This window comes from Haliotis rufescens, unplaced genomic scaffold (assembly GCF_023055435.1).
Source record: "Haliotis rufescens isolate VD_foot unplaced genomic scaffold, xgHalRufe1.0.p SCAF_7, whole genome shotgun sequence".
Classification (NCBI taxonomy): Eukaryota; Metazoa; Mollusca; class Gastropoda; order Lepetellida; family Haliotidae; genus Haliotis; species Haliotis rufescens.
Window position 1 is genome coordinate 52,850,102 of NW_025964361.1, and position 22,840 is coordinate 52,872,941.

The window sequence follows — 22,840 nt, forward strand, 5'->3', positions numbered from 1 at the left end:
ATCTACCCTCTAGTGACTCCTCCCATTTTGCCCCACCCATCTACCCTCTAGTGGCACCTCTCATTTTGCCCCAGGTGATACACCCATCTACCCTCTAGTGACACCTCCCATTTTGCCCCACCCATCTACCCTCTAGTGACACCTCTCATTTTGCCCCAGGTGATACACCCATCTACCCTCTAGTGACACCTCCCATTTTGCCCCACCCATCTACCCTCTAGTGACACCTCCCATTTTGCCCCCGACGATACACCCATCTACCCTCTAGTGACACCTCTCATTTTGCCCCAGGTGATACACCCATCTACCATGTAGTGACACCTCCCATTTTGCCCCACCCATCTACCCTCTAGTGACACCTCTCATTTTGCCCCAGGTGATACACCCATCTACCCTCTAGTGACACCTCTCATTTTGCCCCAGGTGATACACCCATCTACTCTCTAGTGACACTCCCATTTTGCCCCACCCATCTACCCTCTAGTGACACCTCTCATTTTGCCCCAGGTGATACACCCATCTACCCTCTAGTGACACCTCCCATTTTGCCCCACCCATCTACCCTCTAGTGACACCTCTCATTTTGCCCCATGTGATACACCCATCTACCCTCTAGTGACACCTCCCATTTGCCCCACCCGTCTACCCTCTAGTGACACCTCCCATTTTGCCCCCGACGATACACCCATCTAACCTCGTCCCAATCAAACCCTCTCATCCAAAACTTAATAAACCAAAACATCAGCCCCAAAAACCCAGCTCTAGTTCGTAAACACCCCTTACTTACCCCAATATCCCAAAGGATAACAAACTACCTAAATGAACACCTAATTAAAAATCTTAAACAAAACTGCAAACAATCAAATATCTTCACCCCTAAACTTAAAATACCCAAAATAGACACAACACTAGCTAGCCAAATAAATAAACAAACCGACCCAAACATAGCTAAAACCACCACACTAGCATACATACACGAAAATTGGCCAAATTGGTGTCACATTTACACGGACGGATCTTCAGATCCGACCTCCAAACACACAGGTTTCGGAGTCCATACCACACAACCAACTAAAACCACACAATCCTTCCGACTCCCAAACAACCAATCAATATTCACGGCAGAACTAATGGGCATCGCCTCAGCCCTCCATAATCAAGAATCCAAAAACCACAAAAAAAAATCCTAATACTTACCGACTCCCTAAGTGGACTGCAAGCCCTCCAAAACAAAAATACCAAAAACCGACCTAAATTAATAAATCAAATACTTAAAAGTTCCAACGACCTAACTAAGGCAGGCAAACAAATAACCTTCTTGTGGATACCCGCCCACGTAGGAATATACGGTAATGAAAACGCCGATAAAGCAGCTAAACTATCCCTTAAAATCCCAGAAATAAGCTTAAACTTACCCATCTCAAAATCAGAAATTAAAAGTGTAAACAAGCAAAAAAATCACCAAAAAATGGCATAACCTATATCTAAACTCAAATAGCCAAATCAAAAAAGTACTCAGCAAACCACTAACCAAACCAAAAATTCTCCATCCATCAAAAAATATCGACAGAGTAATCACTAAACTCCAAACAGGACACACCAACCTAAATAACCACCTAATAAAAAAAACAAAAACACTACAGGTAACTGACCACACTGCAAACAACAAGAAACCCAAGAACACGCACTCATCTACTGCACACACTACCTAACACATCGAACCGCATCACAAACCACCCTCAATCTAAACAAGGCTCTCACTCTAGAAGCAATACTAAACCCACAAAAAAAACCTAGAAAACTTCAAGGCCTTAGGCGTATTCTTAATCAAAACGGAACTAATAAAACGCATCTAAAAACACAATAATCTACCAAATAAAAATCATATAAACAAACAAACATCCACCATACCCAGCTCCCTTAGTTCTCCCCCCCCCCCCCCCCCCCCCCCAACCCCATCGGCATCTATTCAAAATCTCAAAATTCCCAAATTCTATATAAGCAACTCTTAAAGCCCCTCTTGGGTTGCACAGACCACTTTCGCCCTTTTTGGAAACACATTAAATGGCCTGGCCGGGCCCGTGTGCGAAATACGCATGTCGGAAAGCGCACGTTAAATCTCCAAAGTAAGTAAGTAAGTAATGGATTTTCCTAGAACGGTAACACTCCCCGCAACTCTTAGTTGGATTACATTCGCCTCCTTTTCGTTATTATAGTATCAATCATGTTATCCGTATCGTTTCCGTGTGCGCTTCCTACAGGACAGGTACCATTATGCTTCAGACTAGTAAAGTTGTAGCTGTATCGATTACTGGCGACTTGTGAAAATAGCCACAGATATAAGGGATCTATGTAGCGGTTTGTACAACACCGTGGAAAGAAGAGTGAGTGTTAGTGAGTTAAAATTTATAGTCACCACGGCAGTATTTCAGCCATATCGTGACTAACAAAAGTTATACATAATATATACATTTAAACAATAAAAGCCTGTCAACAAAGGACAGTAAACTAGAAGATCACAGAATATTATTTAAAACTAGTATACAGCCATAAAAAGATTTCACTATACGTAACGGTACAATATAAAAAAGGCTATAGATCGCCAGCAACTGAAGATAGATCACCTCACTAGGGACCATGGGGACTTACAGTACTTTTGCTACCTGCATGGACCCCAGCCGGGTTTACATCATCCCTTCAGGTGTTGGCGATGGCTGACACAATTAGCCGAACATTAAAACAACACATATTCTACGATTAAAAACGTGGTACACTTTGAAAGACGTGGTCTTACATACCCTTTCAGGGGGACAATAATTTTACACTACTTCAACCCCCTTCGAGGGGACAGCTACGGACAATCTCAGTTATCAAATTTATTTTACCAATTATATAAAACTACATAATATACAAAACATATCAATCAAAATTTAAGTAACAATTCAATTTTTAAAAAAAAAAATAATTAAACGAGCACTGATATTAAAAAGGACGAAACTTTGAAATAGTTATCCCTTGTGATGGCAAAATCAACACATTCAAGCAAGACATGCTTGACCGCGATTCCGTGGAAAGATGTGGTATGGTCACATTCTTGGGCGAGTGTGAACTGACAAAATTGAAAGAGAAAAACCTTTAAAACTGTTATGAGAGTCATCGTTGGGGTTAGGGTAGGACATGCTTACCCTTTCGCGAAAGCCTGGTGTCATCAATAATTTTCAATTATCCATTCATATAATATTCACCGCTATTACGCCTTTTATGCCCAGTGAATTTTTGGTCGTCGGATAATCGAGACTGGTTATTCTCTGGCGTTGACATAAGGTGAGATGAGGTGCAATTGGGATTAACGTCTCGTCCAAGATTATTGCACGTATATAGTGACGTGCATGCACGTGTGTGTGGCTGTTTGTACTAGTCCGGACTAGGCCATTGAGATACCATGCCACGGATTAACATGAATACCCACTCAGACACAGTATACTGACTCCAAGCCGACCAGTCCTTGTTTGAGCCCCTTAATGCCGGACCCGTGTAGATCCGGGGTAGAATAGGTCTTCAGCAACCCATACTTGCCGTAAAAGGTGACTATGCTTGTCGTAAAAGGCGACTAACGGGATCAGGTGGTCAGGTTCGCTGACTTGGTTGATGCATGTCATCGATCCCAATTGCGTTGATTGATGTTCATGATATTAATCACTGGATTGTCTGGTCCAGACTCGATTATTTACAGACCGCCGTCATATAGCTGGAATATTGCTGAGTGCGGCGTTAAACAACAAACCAAACAAACAAACAAACAAACAAACAAACAATCATCATTAGAGACGGGTTCGATTCCCGACATGGGTACAATGTGTGAAGCCCATTTCTGGTGTCCCCCGCCGTGATATTGCTGAGTGCGGCGTAAAACCATACTCACTCACTCATCATTAGAGATATATTATCATGTAGGAAGCCTTTATCATAATCAGTAATATACTATCAGGTGGGAAATCATTATCATTTTCAGGAATATAATATCATGTAGGGGGTTTGATGGTGAGCAGTGTCTGAAACTCAGCAGAATAAACTGAGAGTCTAAAGGGCTAGCTCATTTTAAAAAACTGTAGACCCCTAGAAAAAGCTACGGAAGCCTTTTAGGGCCATTTGTTTTTTATTTTTTTCGATACGATCTTGAAATTTCAACTTAGTATCTTGAAATTTCAACTTAGTATCTTGAAATTTCAACTTAGTATCTTGAAATTTCAACTTAATATCTTGAAATTTCAACTTAATATCTTGAATTTTCAACTTAGTATCTTGAAATTTCAACTTAATATCTTGAAATTTCAACTTAATATCTTGAAATTTCAACTTAGTATCTTGAAATTTCAACTTAGTATCTTGAAATTTCAACTTATTTTCTTGAAATTTCAACTTATTATCTTGAAATTTCAACTAAGTATCTTGAAATTTCAACTTAATATCTTGAAATTTCAACTTAATATCTTGAAATTTCAACTTAGTATCTTGAAATTTCAAGATACTATCGAAAAAAATTAAAAAAACAAATGGCCCTAAAAGGCTTCCGTAAAAAGCTGTAGGCCCAAACATTTCAGCTGAAGTAGGGAGACATACTCTTGCAGTATGAATAACAAAACCCTACCAGTCAGAAGCTTTAACTGCTGTCACACCGAGTTCCCAGAGATTGTGTGGTAATAGATGAAGCCTATATTTATCAAGGAATCTTCTGCTAATTCTATTGTTTATAAATATGAAAATTATGTTCGTAATTTAAAAAAATAATAATATAGAACTTAATTAAGTTATTTTTTAATAAAAAAATTAGATGAGCACCAAGGAAGCGAAAATTAGGGTGATTTTTGGCAATTTAAGATTTCATAATAGAACTATCCACTAACTTATTTCTTTTTTATTTTCATTGTTAAAGTTATAGGAAAATGATGAGCAAAAGAAATTTAAATACTATCTATCATCACATATTTTCAGATAATAGTGGCTTTCCGCTCAGTTACGTGAGAAAATCCCGGCAAATACCTCCGTTTGTGAAGCTTTGTATAAATAACACGTGCGAAGATTCGTTCGATCTTTGGTATCGTTAGAAAGCTCCGAACATCAATAATATTACAGTTACCTCGCCAGTATTTGTGACATGCAATTTTATTGGATAGAAATTGGTTTCTAATGACAATTTGCCGTAATCAGCTATGTGGGTCGTGACTGGTCAAATTCAAGCACGTGACCTAAGGCAGCCAATCAAACTATTGCAATGGATACCATCCGCCTGTATGATATACACTCTTCAAAAAAAAAGAAACGCACAGGTAGTATGTATGACTACACACCCAAAATCCGGTATACAAATTGGATATATGTTATTGGGAAATGTTGGTGGCATGATATTTGACAAAAAGTGCGTCAAAACGCAGCCATTGTCGAATTGCAATGTCACATTTGTTCAAAAATGTCATGGAGGTAAATAGTAAACCGAAATGCACGTGCAAGTTATGCCATTCGCAACTCGTGATAGTGGCTCTAAAAAGGCAAGCATAAGCCAACAACTTGTCATTCAATTGTCAACATTTTTCAAGTTCGAAATAGCTGAGGCTCAGCGCTGCCGATCGGAACATCGCCAGAGGACGTATCCAAAGACCGATACACACAGTTCAATTTCACCGCAGACCGGGGGGGGGGGGGGGGGGGGGGCTATCCCTGTTTCAACATGGCAACGCTCCACCGCACACAGCTCGTATCACGGTAGACTACCTTCATAATGCCAACATCAAAGCTTTGCCCTGGCCGTCGAGATTTCCAGATCTCAACCCAATCGAACACCTCTGGTATGAACTCGATCGACGTGTACGTCAACGTCAGAACACGCCGCAGACACTCCCACAACTTACCCATGCGTTACAAGCAGAATGGCGCAGAATTCCGCAGGACAGAATTCGTACACTTATCCAGTCAGTGGCGTGGAGATGCAAAGCCGTGATTGCTGCCCGGGGCGGTCACACGAGATACTGAGTTCAGCCCAACCTAGTGGCCTTATGTGACATGACAATGAATAGTTTTCAATGCCTGTGTTCAACGACAACATGTGACTATCGAGTTCCAAAATTTCATATTCGTATCTATGATATTAAATTAAATATATCGACTTTATTAGGTACAATAAATTTACTTAAAAATCTACCTGTGAAGAGTGTATTTCAGTGATTAAATCGTGTTATTTTTAAGTTTAACGTTTGAAACAGGAAATCGCGACCTATGTTTATATATAAATATAAACTTCGTGGACATATCGTGCTAGGTTACGACCTGTGACAAAGATTTCCCGTACATATATTCTGGCATTAAACATCGTGTCCGAATCTAAACATCGAGGCGACAAATGCCGAAGTGTCATTTGACTTACATTTCACGATCGTACGAAATGATGGAAAAAGTAACTTTGATGTAAGTTTGACAATTTTTAAAAATATGTTTGTTGATTTTATTTATTACTTTATTTATTTAATTTACGATTTTGCTTGAAACTTCCTTATTTTTTTCTTTGACATGTTCGATATGGACCTGTTGTGGAAGCATGGGTCCCAGATTCGTTTTTCAATAACATTGCGGGGATTAGTGAATAATTTTAAATCTATTGATAAAATATGATAAACTGAAATGAAATACGTATTTTCTGACATTGCGAAAAGTGATAAATTTAATAAATGTCAGGTAAGTTCATGAAACTTCATTATGATATTATTAATTCCACTAATTTCAAATTGGCCACTACGCTTCGAAACATATTTTGACAAATTCTCGATTACAAATTTGAAACCTGAATAAAAGAACATTCTGGAATGGCTAATAGATGGCCAACATTGTATGGATTCAGTCGTTAAACCCGTAACTATCGTTCGGAATACTCCGTGTTAAAGTTTTCGAGGTTGCATTATCAGAATTCACATTCCGAAAGTTACTTTCATGATCTGGTAAGCGACGCTCTGATTGGTCGGATGAAAGGTCGTTCTGACGTGACCCCTCGTGCGATGTCCTCAGATCTTTGTTTGGCGGTAGCGAGAACTAAGATCTGATTTTAATGACATTGCCATGTTTTCAGCTTAAAATAAACTGCAGGCCTTCAGAGCCTGCTGAAATTTAGAAACTATCAGCCCGAGAACAAATCTGTCGGCCTCGGGCCTACGGGCCGTGTCTATTTCGAACACTGATGGTGAGGATGATGATGATGATGATGATGGTGGTGGTGGTGGATGGCGGTGAGGATCACGATGAGGGGTCTCACATGTAGTGGTACTCTGGGTATCACAGAAAGTGATGATGTTAATTAAGGATGGTGTTTCTGCTGTTGTTGCTGATGATGATGACAGTGGAGGGGGCCAGTGATAAATATTGATCATGCATTATGCACATATCTGACTTGCATGTTATATCTATACGGAACATCAAAAGGAGTGAAAGTATGCAGTTTACAGCTTCAGAAAAACCAGGTCTACAATACAACTGTTTTCTGTCATAAAATGTGTACACGGTTGCTTTGTTGCATACTGACAAATACACTCACCATCACGATCAGGCGGGTCATTTGTTTGATCAATTCTGATGACGACAATAGGCAATTATATTGGCGTTATTGTGTGCTGTCGATTCCCCTTAGTTAGAGTGTTTATATCGATGTATCCTTGATGAACTGGTTCCTGAATAGCAAAGGCGACAATACCATAAAAATAGTGATCATTACTTAAACAACCAGAAGGATAAATTTGGTTCCACAATGCGTTTATTGATCTATTTAAATGTATTCCCATTAACTGCATGTTTTAAAAAAGTCCTTGCATGAGGTAAGTCAATTGTGTCTGAAATAATAAATATTTGCTTGAAAATATAATGTGAAATGCGTGCTTCGTTATTAGTTTCTGTTTATTTTGTTTTGGGGCGTAATAGAGTTTATATATGCGCTTCTCGCTAACTCTTTATCAATATAATATCTTTTATAACATCTGAGGTAATTCATCGCGTAATTTGGTTGATATCTCAAGAGTATATTATTATTATAGTGGTATGGGATAGATTGCTTTACACAGTATAACCTTCTGATTATGTACACAACAAGGAAGTTCAAGGTTGTTTCTTGACTTTTAATGTGCTTTGGATAAAAAAAAAATTACCAGTCTAATTTTCTTCCCCGTTCAAACTGGTGTGCATCTCTACAGCGATGGGATGTATCTAACATAGAACATTCTTAGATGCTCTGATTTGAAAATGTATGGGCTATAAACTGCCAAATTGTAGTTTCTAGTATATTCAAAGTAAGCATGACACCACATTTAAGACAAGAAAATCCTACCAAATCCTGAAAAACAACTCAGACAGCTTGGACGGTCATATTGTATTGCGTCATGACGTCAAAACGTCAATTAATTGTCTCAATAAGATGCCGTCATATTGAACGTTGTGATGATATAATGCGGGCTTTAGAACTAACGTCAGCGACGTTTAATTCACTTTCCACAGGATGAAGGATACCCTATATAGCTTGCAGTAAAATTAGTTGGCATTACGCGCCAAAGCCACGTGTTGATTCCCCGTATGGCGTTTATTGTGTCTACTTGTACTAGTCCGGACTAATGCCTGTTTTACGGACCAGTTCACTGATATACCATGACGCTGTTTAACAGGGCAACAACAAGCACCATAGTGTAATGTATTTTGGTATGAGGCAGCCAGGGATCGAACCATCGACCTTCCGCTATCCGGGCAGATGCTCCATCCACTTGACCATGGAATTGAACTTCTGAGAACAAACATTCATTTTGTTAAGAACTTAGGCTCCTATCTTACCTTTATCCCTGCCGCCATGTTTTCTCTGTAAGTGTAATATCTCTGGGCGATGTTGTAGATTATAATGAAGTTGGCAGCATTGCCGGCGTTGTTAACGTTGACAATGTCACTGACGTTGAAGTTAAAGGTATGACACAGACCCTCATCGGTGAACACAGGTTGGAAATGGGTCGCACAGTCGATGTTGTCTCCTCCAAAGTAACACTCATGAAGCAACGAAGACCCATCCATTGACATATTCGTCCACCAGTCCAAAGACAGTGGCTGGCGAAGGTCACTATACCTACTGTCGGTGAAGTTAAATGTTCCCTGTTTATTGAACCTTTTTAGAAGACTTGACGTTTGAAAATACGACTCAATGTGGGGGTTAACGTTAAGACGAGTTTTGTTGAGGGGGCATCTGTTGCAAATGGTGACGGCGGGGAACTCGATGGAGCTCTGGACCTTGTTGGTGACCTTGGTGGCGGTGGGGTAGCTGTAGTAATCCCCAAACTCCTTGACCAGGTTGTAAATGAGAAACGCCGTAGCACCACTTATAGCCAATATCCATAGCAATCTGAGTAAAGAAATATGTAAATGTGAATAGATCCACTGAAAAGATACTCAATTTTTTAAAGACGTTTAAAAAACACGTTATGACATGTATAGTCATTTCTAACAAGACTAACAACACCTGCTTCCACAAATAATGGGGGATCAGGGATTGTAGCGTGCAATTACAGGCTAGACTTCGTCGAAAGGCGGTAAAGTAGCCCAGTGGTTAAAGCGGTCGCTCATCACGTCTAAGGCCCGGGTTCTTAAAGCGCTGTAAAGCCATACTCCCCAACTCACAATACTGCGCCCATCCTTGGCGTCCCCACAGTGAAGGTGGAAACATTCTAATCTCACTCACTCACTCACTCACTCACTCACTCACTCATCCACCCACCCACTCACTCACTCACTCACTCACTCACTCACTCACTCACTCACCCCACCCACCCACCCACCCACTCATTCACTCACTCACTCACTCGCTCGCTCGCTCGCTCACCCACCCACCCACCCACCCACCCACCCACCCACCCACTCACTCACTCACTCACACACTCACTCACACAGAAAAATTAGCTCGCAATATCCGAGGTTCGTAACGATACAATAACAGTTACATGACCCCATTGGGATTGGTTCGCTTATAGCAGAATGTCCAATATATCCAGCTGCCACATGTACGAAGTTGAGTGTAGAAGTAGCGTGAGCTGAACCAGAAGGGTCATATGGTCATTACACAAGATCAAGGACGATCATTTACTGTAGCCATTGACATACCAGTGATGATTACTACTGGACGTAGCATAAGATATCCATATTTTGCTTATTATGGTGGTGAGTATGGTTTTACGCCGCTTTTAGCAATATTCCAGCAATATCACGGCGGGGGACACCAGAAATGGGCTTCACACATTGTACCCATGTCGGGAATCGAACCCGGGTCTTTGGCGTGACGAGCGAACGCTTTAACCACTAGGCTACCCGACCGCCCCTGCTTATTGTGGAAAACATCACTGTTCTGAAAGGGCGTAACTTGACTCAGCCACATGTCTAAACACAATGGCGAAAACTAAGATCCGTTTGCACAAAGCGATCTTAACGTTTCAACTATTATGAATTTACGTAAAGATTAAAGTATGATATCCGCAGTGCCAAGATCGCTTTGTGAAACTGGGTCCGGAAACCAGTTTGGTTAGCAACGAGAGGCACTGCTTAGCAACATAACAATATTACATTTGACGTTCTACCAAATACTCATACGTCACTACGTAACACCTGGCACCTACCCGCGATAGCTGATTCGGCCAGAAGGTGAGATCTTATTGAATCCATGAATCCCCGTAGTCAGACTGAACTCAGTCCACAGGCTGCACAACGTGTATTTTGGAGGAGGTCCTTCTGCACCAGTTTTCTCCGTTCCAGTCATCCCGTCTGTGCTCGTCAAGCTGTAAGCAGAGGAAATTGGACGTCACTGTTTGGAGTATTAAAAACGAAGATTTTTTATCCTAGGGTCAAAGAATATCTGCATTGTGTTGTATACAAACTGATGTACAGCGCATTAATGACGTATTTTGTTCTTGTGTGAAGGCAATCCGTACATTTATTCTACCACGTTGACAAATGATATATGCTGAGTTAACGTATCCAGTACCAAAGCGAAGAACAAGAGACAGAAACAAACCATACAAAATTAAATATACGCATATGTTAATGGTTTCACGCATCTTGTGTACGCTGTTCATGCCAAATACTTTTTTGAGTATAATAACATATATCATTTTGTTTCCATACTTAAACTTTGGGCTTCCTACTTTCTAGTACTCGGCAATAATCTAGCTATATGCCGGCGGGCTGTTAATAATCGAGTCTGGACCAGAGAATCCAGTGATTGACATCATGAGCATCGATCCACGCAATTGGGATACGATGACATGCATCCATCAAGGCAGCGAGCCTGACCACTCGATCACGTAAGTCGCCTCTCACGACAAGCATAGTCGCCTTTTACAAGCATAGTCGACTTTTTACGGCAAGCATGGGTTGCTGAAGACCTATTCTACCCCGGATCTTCACGGGTCTCTTACCTTCTGAAACTGACAGGACGTATAAAGATAAGTAATTGTCAATGTAGCATTAATCCCAAATCACTCACTCACAGTATTTCAAGTACAGGTAATCTAAACATCATAGTTTCTATCATGTTAGCGGAGCCACATGAAGTTCAGTTAGTTTTATTTTTAATATCTGTTTAACGATTTTCTTCTAAAACTGATAATTCAAAAGCATATTTTTTTAAAATTTGAAAAACATTTCGATCGGGTGAAATAAGAACAAAATGTCAAAGAAGGGTTACTTTGAGAAAGGGTTGTTTTCAGAATAAAATTAATTCACTGATTACGGTGGACGAACAAATACAACTCTGACATATTCCGTACATTATTCCACATTTGGGAACAATTATTAAAAAAAGTACGACGTTATTATTAAAGTTTGTTGGTAAAAGATGTTAACCTAGAGTAAAGAAGTGAACGTATTACACCCTGAAGTGGGTGGTCTGTATGCAGTACATACCGGTGGATGGAAACGCTGATATCAAAACTACCGGGCAAAAGAAAGTATACACTTGAAAATTGGATTTAACCAACAAATTACAAACGTTATGAAAACGTTACTAAAAGCTGAAAACAGTCGCCGAAACACTGCAAACGTAAGGTCCAAAACACAACCCGTTGGTTTGGAAGGTGCACGTGCAGCAGTGAAAAATCACTAAACCCTTTTTTACCAGTAAAATAAAGCGACAAACACGTTCCGTATCCAATTGTACGATTCCGACTATATCATGAGCATGTGTTTATGAATCACAATCAATTAGTCATGATACCAGGTATTCGCGAAAAGGTGACCGTATCCTGCCCCACCGGTGGCACCCGTCACAAACACATGCAAAGGCAAGTCAAATTTGGAAATGCACGCGCAGAAAAGGTATAAAGTGCAATGGAGCATTACCAAAACATCACTGGTAATGAAAACGCTCAAAAGATATGCCACGAAAGAGAGAGGGAATGCGGGTTGTGCAGGATTTCTAAGCTGCCAACAATGTCGCCGTTCTTCCATGGCCAGTTCGCTCATCAGACTCAAACCCTATTGAGCATTTGTGAGATCTTCTGGATCGTCAGACCCGTTAACAAAGGGAAGCCAATGAGCCTGGGCGTACACTGGTGCTCGCGGTGGTCATGTCCGCTGTTGAGAATATCTGGTATCTGAGAAAAACCCAAACTGATCATGACAATACCTGTTTCACTCTCCTAATTTGCATGACCCCCATGTTCTTGTCACGTGTTGCCCTTGTCGCCTGTGAGATACACATGATTGCTATGATGCATGTTATATCGCCTATGATACCCATATCACATACATTACGATCAACGAACCTTTTTTTTCAGACTGCCTCCGTGGTCTAATGGTAGAGCGTCCGCCCGGAGAGGGGAAGGTCCGGGGTTCGATCCCCGACCGCGTCATACCAAAATACATTAAACGATGGCACTTCTTGTTATCGTGTCTGGCGCTCGGCATTAAGGGGCTAAAACAAGGACTGGTCGGCTCGGGGTCAGTATACGGTGTCTGAGTGGGGTATCATATTAAACTGAGGCACACACACACGTGCATTCACGTCGCTATATAAGTGCAGTAATCTTGGACACGACTTTAAACCCCATTTCACCTCACCACCATCTTGTATGTTTATTTTTTGCCATCATCAAATATGAGTGTAAACTTTCTTTCCGGCAGTTTATTTCAAATCAACACAACTAATTTAATGTTTGGAACCCACGTTGAAATCGGAAATGGTATTATGTCACGCCGACCTATTCCTGAGTCAAGAAGATAAATTACTTGTTAAAAGCCAGCAAATATATCCACGGCGTCGCGTCCGAAGACACGCATTCACAAACAGTCGAAGGTTAGCTTGGCATTCATCGGGTGCTGGTGAAATATTTATCCATGGAATCCCTACGGAAAAACACCAAGAACACTGACGCTATGAGTGCGTGTGTACATACATGTGATATTCTTGTGAGCGAGCAACTTCCCCTGAAGGTTGATATTGATATTGATATTAATGATATTGATGTCAACGCCATGAATCACAATCACCCGCATACACGGCGCCAAACTACTTACGTTATGAACACGATGCGTTGTTCACAATAATGCAAAAACCCGTGAAGATCCGGGTGAGAATAGGTCTTCAACAACCCATGCTTGTCGTAAGAGGCGACTATGCTTGTCGTAAGAGGCGTCTATGCTTGTCGTAAGAGGCGTCTATGCTTGTCGTAAGAGGCGTCTATGCTTGTCGTAAGAGGCGACAAACGAGATCGGGTGGTCAGGTTCGCTGACTTGCGTGGATCGATGCTCGTGATGTCAATCACTGGATTGTCTGGTCCAGTCTCGATTATTTACAGACCGCCGTCATATAGCTGGAATATTGCTGAGTGCGGCGTTAAACATCAAACAAACACACAAACAAACAATAGTGCAAAACCCTGAACCAAAGCTAACTTTCCTCTCAGCTAAATCGAAACGTCCAACCTCGGCAGGTGCATATACAACCAGTTGAAACAATGGACATGCACACCTAGGGGTGTAAAGAATTATTACAACTAACCAGTTCGTTCGTCCTCGCGGTATCGAACATCAGCAACTATTGTGGTGACACAGTCCTCATTTCACTATGGGAAGCCAGGATGAGTTGTGACCTGACAATTAACCTGACAATTAACCAGACAACTAACGAGACAATTCCGAATGACTCTGTATGGCGCGTACCACTGTGAGGAAAGGGGTAGCGGGTGGTCCGCGACAAGTGGTACGATCGATATGTGCGTGTCCTGTCTCGGCTAACAACAGTGGCAATGCTATCTCTTGACAATGCTTGAGATCATTTGTACATTCTTTCTCCAATTTGTGACATTGAAGGCCAATTCCCGAGCCTGAGAATGTATGATTTGGCCATGCTTACCTACCTTTGACGTGTTTATACATTTGTAACTAACTTCAATCAATCGACTTTAAGAGCATTCTGGTATCGACTTGTCACATCAACCTCTTAATAGTCTGGGGGGCACGGGTGGCCCAGTCATCTAAGGCGCCGCGATTCGCTATGCAGAGTTGCGCCCCTTGGGCATGCCAGAAACCTATGATTGTGGGTTCGAATCCCGGTTTGCCCCGATAATGTTTCTAGGTTTGTCAGCACCATACCCGTGCTCGTGGGTTTCACCGAGGTGGTAAACGTCTGAGACCTGCATCACTTCGGGCTTTCCTCACACATTAAGCTGACACGCCGCGATATAACTTGAATACTGTTAAAAGCGGCGTGAAACCCAACTCACTCACTCACTCGTCTTATGACCAACACGTGTCCACGTGTACGTAGTCAGTTTAATTGTCATGACCTGCACGTTCACAACATGCGTACACCCTCTTTAACTGTAACAAACGAAATATATTTGCCCACATTCTGTGCACCGCCTACTTGTCTCAAACGCGTTTTGTGAGTTGGATCAAATTGTCCTGAATTACCAGTAGACATTGATTTATCCTTGCCCAGCGTCCCCACAGGGGAACGAACATCAACTATTTATATAAGTGTTTCTGAAAGGTTCAAGTCCTTGTTTCCAGATGTTTAGAATACTGAGGTTTGACGTTCTGTGTAAAGCTTCACCAGCAGACGGGTTAAGTCGTGACACACTCGCCCCTTTCCGTAACCTGCAAGCTATTCGGCTTGTCCCGGAATGACACGAGTTGGTCACGAATGACACTCGTGATCCCTGCGCACTATACAAACATAGTATGATCGATGTACATTAATGTGTTTTGGGTTAAATTACAATCGCTGCTCGGAATCAACATATCAAGTGTATGGTTAGTAGGTTTCATAGATTATAGGTATGTGCTTTATACGTAATTGATTGTTCGAAAACATGATACTCATCGTCTGCCACATTGTATCTGGCTTCGTTCTATACCAACAGAAAAAGGTGACCGTGCTTCATATTAAGTGCAATAAAAATTAACTTATTCTGAAATCGAATAATACATCTTTCAATGGGTATTCATAAAGACAACTCGACTTTTGTCTTGATTTACAATTTGCACCGTTCACAGTTTGAATGTTTGGTGTTTCCATGGAGCATTGATACTCGCACGCGTGAGCGAAGAGCACAAAGAATTGTTTAGCTACCTGGAGCTCATAAAGAATACTTTTGTTTGACCGTAAATAACGCTTGCACAATGACAACGTCTACGCGCCTTGGTTATGCTGCAAACAGGAATGGCGTAAAAAGAAGTTGCCAGATATTTTAAAGTTCAACGAAACACAATATCATCTCTCTTTGTAGACATTATCTACAGCAGTGCAACACACACGACTTGTCATTGACCGGTATCCACGTGTGACGTCACGTCAACAAGACACCCAATTCAACCAGCCATGATGCATCTACGGATTCGATAGCAAACTGCCTCAACAGCTCGAACAATTCCTGGGTTGAGACCAGTTAGTGGTTGGTTTGTTGTTTTACGCCGCACTCAGCAATGTTCAAGCTATATGACGGCGGTCTGTAAATAATCGAGTCTTGACCACCCAGACCTATTCCACCCCAGATCTTCACGGATCGCCAAGATATCTACAGAGTAAAACCCTTGTCCATACCTAGACCCTCTGCCACCTTCTTTGAAAACCATAAATGATTACTCTAGTTTTATCCAAATTGATTGTCAACTAATAATTTGAACAATGTTTTTCCCAAATGAATTAGGCCCGTTGGCCGATACTTAATGGCAAAAAGAATGTAACGAATTAAGAGAAGTTGTTGTTTGAGCTGACGTCACGATTAGTGAATATGGTGTTTCGCCGCCTTCAGCAATATTCCAGCAAGATAACGGCGGGGGACTGCATAAATTGGTACCACACATTGTACTTTGTAGAATCAAACCCAGACCTTTGGCATGACACTTTAACCACTAGGTTAATCCACCACTCCTCATGAAATTTGAAAACATGTTTATATTTTTTGTTCAGATAAACACGGTGTTTAGATCGAGTTACGTGGCCTCTGCAAACCAAATTCCTTTAGATTAATTTCATGAAATCTGCAAAATCACATGGTATGTTGGTAGGAATATTCAGACTTACTGACTTGGTTGATTTCTCGTCATCGTATTCGAAATGGGTAGATCGATGCCCCTTATGTTAGTCAGTGGATTGTCTGGTCCATACTCGATTATTTACAGACTGCCGTCATATACCTGGAATATTGCTGAGTGCTGCGTTTAACAACAAACAAACAACAATGAACTGAAATCGCTTGTAAATGCTCTAACTTCCATTGCGTCTAAACAATGTTTCTGTCAACAAACATGCATATACTCGTACACTCAAACATAAGGAGATCTGATTTCAAGGCGAAGAACAAATGTCATATCTTTCACCTTGTATTAGTTCAAGAACTGTTCCTCCAAGGATGCGAGGATCTCATTTGCAAACAGTTCAAAGTGTCTTCCCGTGTGCGAGGATGTGATTGGTCAACTGAAACAAATCGACCAGAGAGCTTCGTCTGCAACTAGTTATAAATGTCTTGGTCCATGGTTTCAATGAATGATGGTTTCACTTTTCAAAATATCTTCAGCCATGGACTCGAGGGTTTAAATCTCAGTTATCGAATATGTTTTCTTCGTCAATGACCTTGTCAGTAATTGATCATTGTCGATTCTTCAATGGATTCATTGAACAAAGAGTTTCACTTACCAAAAACGTGTATCCATGATTAGAAGATCCCAAATCCGTAACAGAAATGAGCACTACTCCTAGGTTTGTCGACACGACGAATACAGCCGACCGTTATAGTAATTAATACGTCGTTGCTGAACTGACTCTCAATGCCAACGCGTTCCGCTTCACATAAACAGTTAGCTAAGAGGATAGGGTGTAATTAAAACAGATGTACAGCTAGCATCCCGTTCACGCTGGTTTGTAAAGAGCTATGTCACCGCGTACGTTCCCACAGAGTTGTCATTATCTGGAGTAATATGTCAAACAATGATGTGTGTCAACGTTTAGGTCGAGGGCTTTGTAATCAGAGTATCTCAGTCCGTGATTGCTGTTAAAAGCGATCGGTGGTATTTGTGCTGCAATATCCTTTTAACGCGGCGAATAATCAATACTAATACCCTGCCAACCGAAACATTTTCTCATCATGTACAAGGGGGACAACTGCAGTGATGACCCATTATACCAATTGAAGTAAGCGACTAGTTATTTTTAGGAGTGAGTGAGTGAGTGAGTATGGTTTAACGCCGCTTTTAGCACTATTCCAGCAATATCGCGGCGGGGAAAACCAGAAATGGTCTTCACGCATTGTACCTATGTCGGGAATCGAACCCGGGTCTTCGTCGTGACGAGCGAACGCTTTAACCGCTAGGCTACCCGACCGCCCCTATTTTTTAGGAGGAGAACGGAGGGGAAGGGGCGGTGGGATTGTCATTGGGCTACCATATAATGAGGATCGATGACATGCTTCAACCAAGTGAGCGAGCCTGACCATCCGATCCCGTAAGTCGCCCTCTTACGACAAGCATAGTCGCCTTTTACCGCAAGCATGGGTTGCTGAAGACCTAGTCTAACCCGGATTTTCACGGGTCGCCAAGATATCTACAGAGTAAACAATTGCCCATACCTAGACCTTCTTCCACCTTCTTTGAAAACCATAAATGATTACTCTATTTTTTTCCAAATTGATTGTCAACTAATAATTTGAACAGTTTGTTTCCCAAATGAATTAGGCCCGTTGGCCGATACTTAATGGCATAAAGAATGTAACGATTTAAGAGAAGTTGTTGTTTGAACTGATGTCATGATTAGTGAGTATGTTTTTTCGCCGCCTTCAACAATATTCCAGCAAGATAACGGCGGGGGACCACATAAATTGGTTCCACACATTGTACTTTGTAGAATCAAACCCAGACCTTTGGCATGACACTTTAACCACTAGGCTACTCCGCCACTCCTCATAAATTTTGAAAACATGTTTACATTTTTTGTTTAGATAAAAACACGGTGTTTAGATTGAGTTACGTGACCTCTGCAAACCAAATTCCTTCAGATTAATTTCATGAAATCTGCCAAGTCACATGGTATGTTGCTAGGAATATCGTCCCTTGGGCACGCCGACCCGTGAAGATTCCGGGGTAGAATAGGTCTTCAGCAACCCATGCTTGCCGTAAAAGGTGACTATGCTTGTCGTAAAAGGCGACTAACGGGATCGGGTGGTCAGGCTCGCTGACTTGGTTGATGCATGTCATCGATCCCAATTGTGTGGATCGATGCTCATGATATTAATCACTGGATTGTCTGGTCCAGACTCGATTATTTACAGACCGCCGTCATATAGCTGGAATATTGCTGAGTGCGGCGTTAAACAACAAAACCAAACCAAACCCTTGGGCACGCCAGACACCTATGATTGTGGGTTCGAATCCCGGTTCGCCCCGATTATGTTTCTAAGTTTGTCAGCACCATACCCGTGCTCGTGGGTTGCACCGAAGTGGTAAACGTCTGAGACCTGCATCACTCCTCCCACATTAAGCTGACACGCCGCGATATAACTGGAATACTGTTAAAAGCGGCGTTAAACCCAACTCACTCACTCACTGCTATGATTGGTTGGTTGGTTTGTTGCGAGCCTGACTTAGTTGCCTTTTGCGACAAGCATAGTCGCCTTTTACGGCAAGCATGGGTTGCTGAAGACCTATTTTACCCCGGATCTTCACGGGTCCCACTGCTAGGAATATCAAATGAGAAGACCATCCTGAGTATTTCTATTAAATCGCGTTTTACCCGTGAGGACACCGGGTAAGCGGAAAGGTCCCCAACAACCCATTCTTGTCGTAAGAGGTAAATAAATGGATCGGGTGGTCAGACTCACTGACTTAGTTGATTTCTCGTCATCGTATTCGAAATGGGTAGATCGATGCCCCTGATGTTAGTAATTGGATTGCCTGGTCCATACTCGATTATTTACAGACTGTTGTTAAATATCTGAATATTGCTGAGTGCGGCGTTAAACAACAAACCATCGACAATGAACTGAAATCGTTTATAATTCTCTAACATCCATTGCGTCTAAACAATGTTTCTGTCAACAAACATGTATATACACTCAAACATAAGGAGATATGATTTCAAGGCGAAGAACAAATGTCATACCTTTCACCTTGTATTAGTTCAAGAACTGTTCCTCCAAGAATGCGAGGATCTCATTTGCAAACAGTTCAAAGTGTCTTCCCGTGTGTGCAAGGATGTGATTGGTCAACTGAAACAAATCGACCAGAGAGCTTCGTCTGCAACTAGTTATAAATGTCTTGGTCCATGGTTTCAATGAATGATGGTTTCACTTTTCAAAATATCTTCAGCCATGGACTCGAGGGTTTAAATCTCAGTGTTATCGAATATGTTTTCTTCGTCAAGGACCTTGTCAGTAATTATTGATAATTGTCGATTCTTCAATGGATTCATTGAACAAAGAGGTTCACTTACCAAAAACGTGTATCCATGATTAGAAGATCCCAAATCCGTAACAGAAAAAGAGCACTACTCCTAGGTTTGTCGACACGATGAATACAGCCGACCGTTATAGTAATGAATACGTCGTTGCTGAACTGACTCTCAATGCCAACGCGTTCCGCTTCACATAAACAGTTAGCTAAGAGGATAGGGTGTAATTAAAACAGATGTACAGCTAGCATCCCGTTCACGCTGGTTTGTAAAGAGCCATTTCACCACGTACGTTCCCAGAGTTGTCACCATCTGGAGTAATATGTCAAACAATGATGTGTGTCAACGTTCAGGTCGAGGGCTTTGTAATCAGAGTATCTCAGTCCGTGATTGCTGTTAAAAGCGATCGGTGGTATATTTGTGCTGCAATTTCCTTTTAACGCGGCGAATAATCAATACTAATACCCTTCCAACCGAAACAATTTCTGATCATGGTCAAGGGGGACAACTGCAGTGATGACCCATAATACCAATTGAAGTAAGGGACTAGTTATTTATCATAGGAGGAGAACGGAGGGGAGGGGGTGGTGGGATTGGTCATTGGGCAACCATATTATGACCTCCTGTAAGTAATCGAATCTGAACAAGACAACCCTGTGATGACCGCAATCAACAACGCCACCTGGCCTGGCCCATCACGTCGCCTCTCACGTAGTCTGTGTCCCAGACCCTTGAGGAAAAATAATAAGGATTCCAACTCAAGTCTAGAATGATTTGTCAAGTCCAGATGCCTCGGCTCTAGGATTGTTCTGGCCTCCATTTTATTCTGGATTTTATTTTTTTCATTTTGTAGATATAAATAGTCAAATTAAAAACTTCACATTTTTAAAAGTAATCCCATATATGATATAAAACGGACAAATGTATCAGAGAAGGTAATTTTTAATCATTAATGTCCAAAGAAGGATTATAATTAACGGTGGTAACCATAATTTGTTCCAAGCACCTACGGTATTCGGTAATAACATCAACAGTTTAAATCCCAAGCATGAGAATCTGATGGCACACAAGTTCAGTAGCGTGTATGGCCACCATGTGCGTTGACAACTGCCACACAACGCCTCCGCATGGACCTTGTGATGCTTGTGAACACATGATTGGGAAGACGACGCCATTATTGCTGCAAAATGGTGCCAAGATCTTGCAAATTCTGTGGTTGGTTCTAGAGAGTGCGCAGACTTCTGCCAAGAGCATCCCAGACATGTTCGATGGGATTGAGGTCGGGAGACCTTGACGGCCAGCCCATGACGTTGACTCCCGCATTCTGAAGGAAATTCCTTGTCAAAATTGCTATGTGGGGTCTGGCATTGTCGTGTTGGAAGATCAAACCGGGTCCATGTGCTGCCATAAAAGGCAGAAGTTCTGGTGCCAGTACCTGGTCGCGGTAAGCAGCAGCGTTGAGGTTGAGAAGCCTGGAACGTGCATTGCCACAGAAAGCACCCCACACCATGACACTTCCGCCTCGAAATCTGTCAACTTCCTGTACACAACACTGGGCGTAACGTTCGTGACGGCGCCTTCACACCCTCGCCCTACCATCAGCAAATCGAAGATTAAATCGGGATTCATCACTGAAGACGACTTGATTCCAATTCCTCTGAGTCCATCGTAAGTGTCGCTGTGCCCAAAATTGACGTTGACGTCTGTGTAATTGAGTCAGAATCGGCCCGCAGTATGGCCGTCGTGCTTGAAGGTGAGCAGTTCTCAGACGGTTTCGAACAGTTCTTTGACGAAGAACTTGAAGTCATATGCGCATTCTGAATGGTTTGTCGTATTTTCGCACATAACATTCATCGATTGGGGGAACGAGTCTTCTTGCAGGTAACGGAAAGGGACGAACGGTGACGAATGGTGTCATTGTAGATAGTGCGTTAACTTGTCACGCAGATCGCACACGCTCTGTTCCCCACATGAATACAATTAATGTAGAGCCCCATCTCTGTATCCCCAAGAGCGCTGGGGTAGCCAGTGTGTTAAAGTGTTCGTTCATCACGCGGTTGACCTGGGTTCGATTCCCGATATGGGTGGAATGTGTGAAGCCATTTTTTGTGTCCCCCGCCATGGTGCTGCTGGGATAATATACAGCTGAAAGCGGCGTAAAACCATACTCACTCTAGACGTCTCCGTCTGAAATGGCTGCAAACCTTGCGTTACTAAATCGAGCACAAAGGCAACATACATTTGGAGCTTGTAGTCACCGTTATGTTCTCAAGTACAACTTCCTGGTCTAGTGGTAGAGCGTCCGCCCGGAGAGCGGAAGGTCCGGGGTTCGATCCCCGGCCGCGTCATACCAAAAGACGTAAAAAGATGGTACTTGTTGTTACCCTGTCTTGCGCTCGTCATTAAGGGGCTAAAACAAGGACCGTTCGGAGTCAGTAAACTGTGTCTGAGTGGGGTATTTATGTTAAACTGCGGCATGGTATCTCAGTGAGCTAGCACTATTAATTGGCATCACTCCGGACTAGTACAAGCCGCCACACGAACTTGCACGTCGCCATTTATAAGTGCAATAATCTTGGATGCGACGTTAAACCCCATTTCACCTCACCTTCTCCAGTACAAACACCATGATCTAGCGAGTTCGTTGATTGTGTGTAAAAGAATCATTAAGTAGATTTTGAGGTCATTGATGACCTTTATGATAATGTCAAGGTCATCTGTTTGGCATTTTGCTTCCATACAGGTTTCTGTCACACGCGATTTGTTTCGCCTGATTTCATCCAGACCATTTACATTTTCTTCCCAGACAGTTTGTCATTTGATTCGAAGCAGTATGAGGAATTTAGGGATTATGTATGTCAACTGAAAGTGAAATATGTGTGGTGTAATAGGCGTCGTATA

At 41.9% G+C, this 22,840-nt stretch overlaps 1 protein-coding gene across 2 annotated transcripts in view; it reads right to left on the reverse strand.

Moving 5' to 3' along the window:
* The window catches only part of LOC124133673 (acid-sensing ion channel 4-A-like), a 41,150-nt gene extending 23,716 nt beyond the window's left edge, over nt 1–17,434 (reverse strand). Inside the window, exons 1-4 of one of the 2 annotated variants that reach the window (XM_048388288.1) lie at nt 17,195–17,434; nt 16,879–16,975; nt 10,674–10,832; nt 8,854–9,409 (exon numbers count right to left, since the gene is read on the reverse strand). In XM_048388288.1, the coding sequence (XP_048244245.1) occupies nt 8,854–9,409; nt 10,674–10,813 (696 nt within the window). In that variant the 5' untranslated portion in view covers nt 10,814–10,832; nt 16,879–16,975; nt 17,195–17,434. The remainder of the gene's footprint in view (nt 1–8,853; nt 9,410–10,673; nt 10,833–16,878; nt 16,976–17,194) is intronic. The other variant, XM_046498132.2, reaches the window with a different exon arrangement.
* Nucleotides 17,435–22,840: the final 5,406 nt, after the last annotated feature.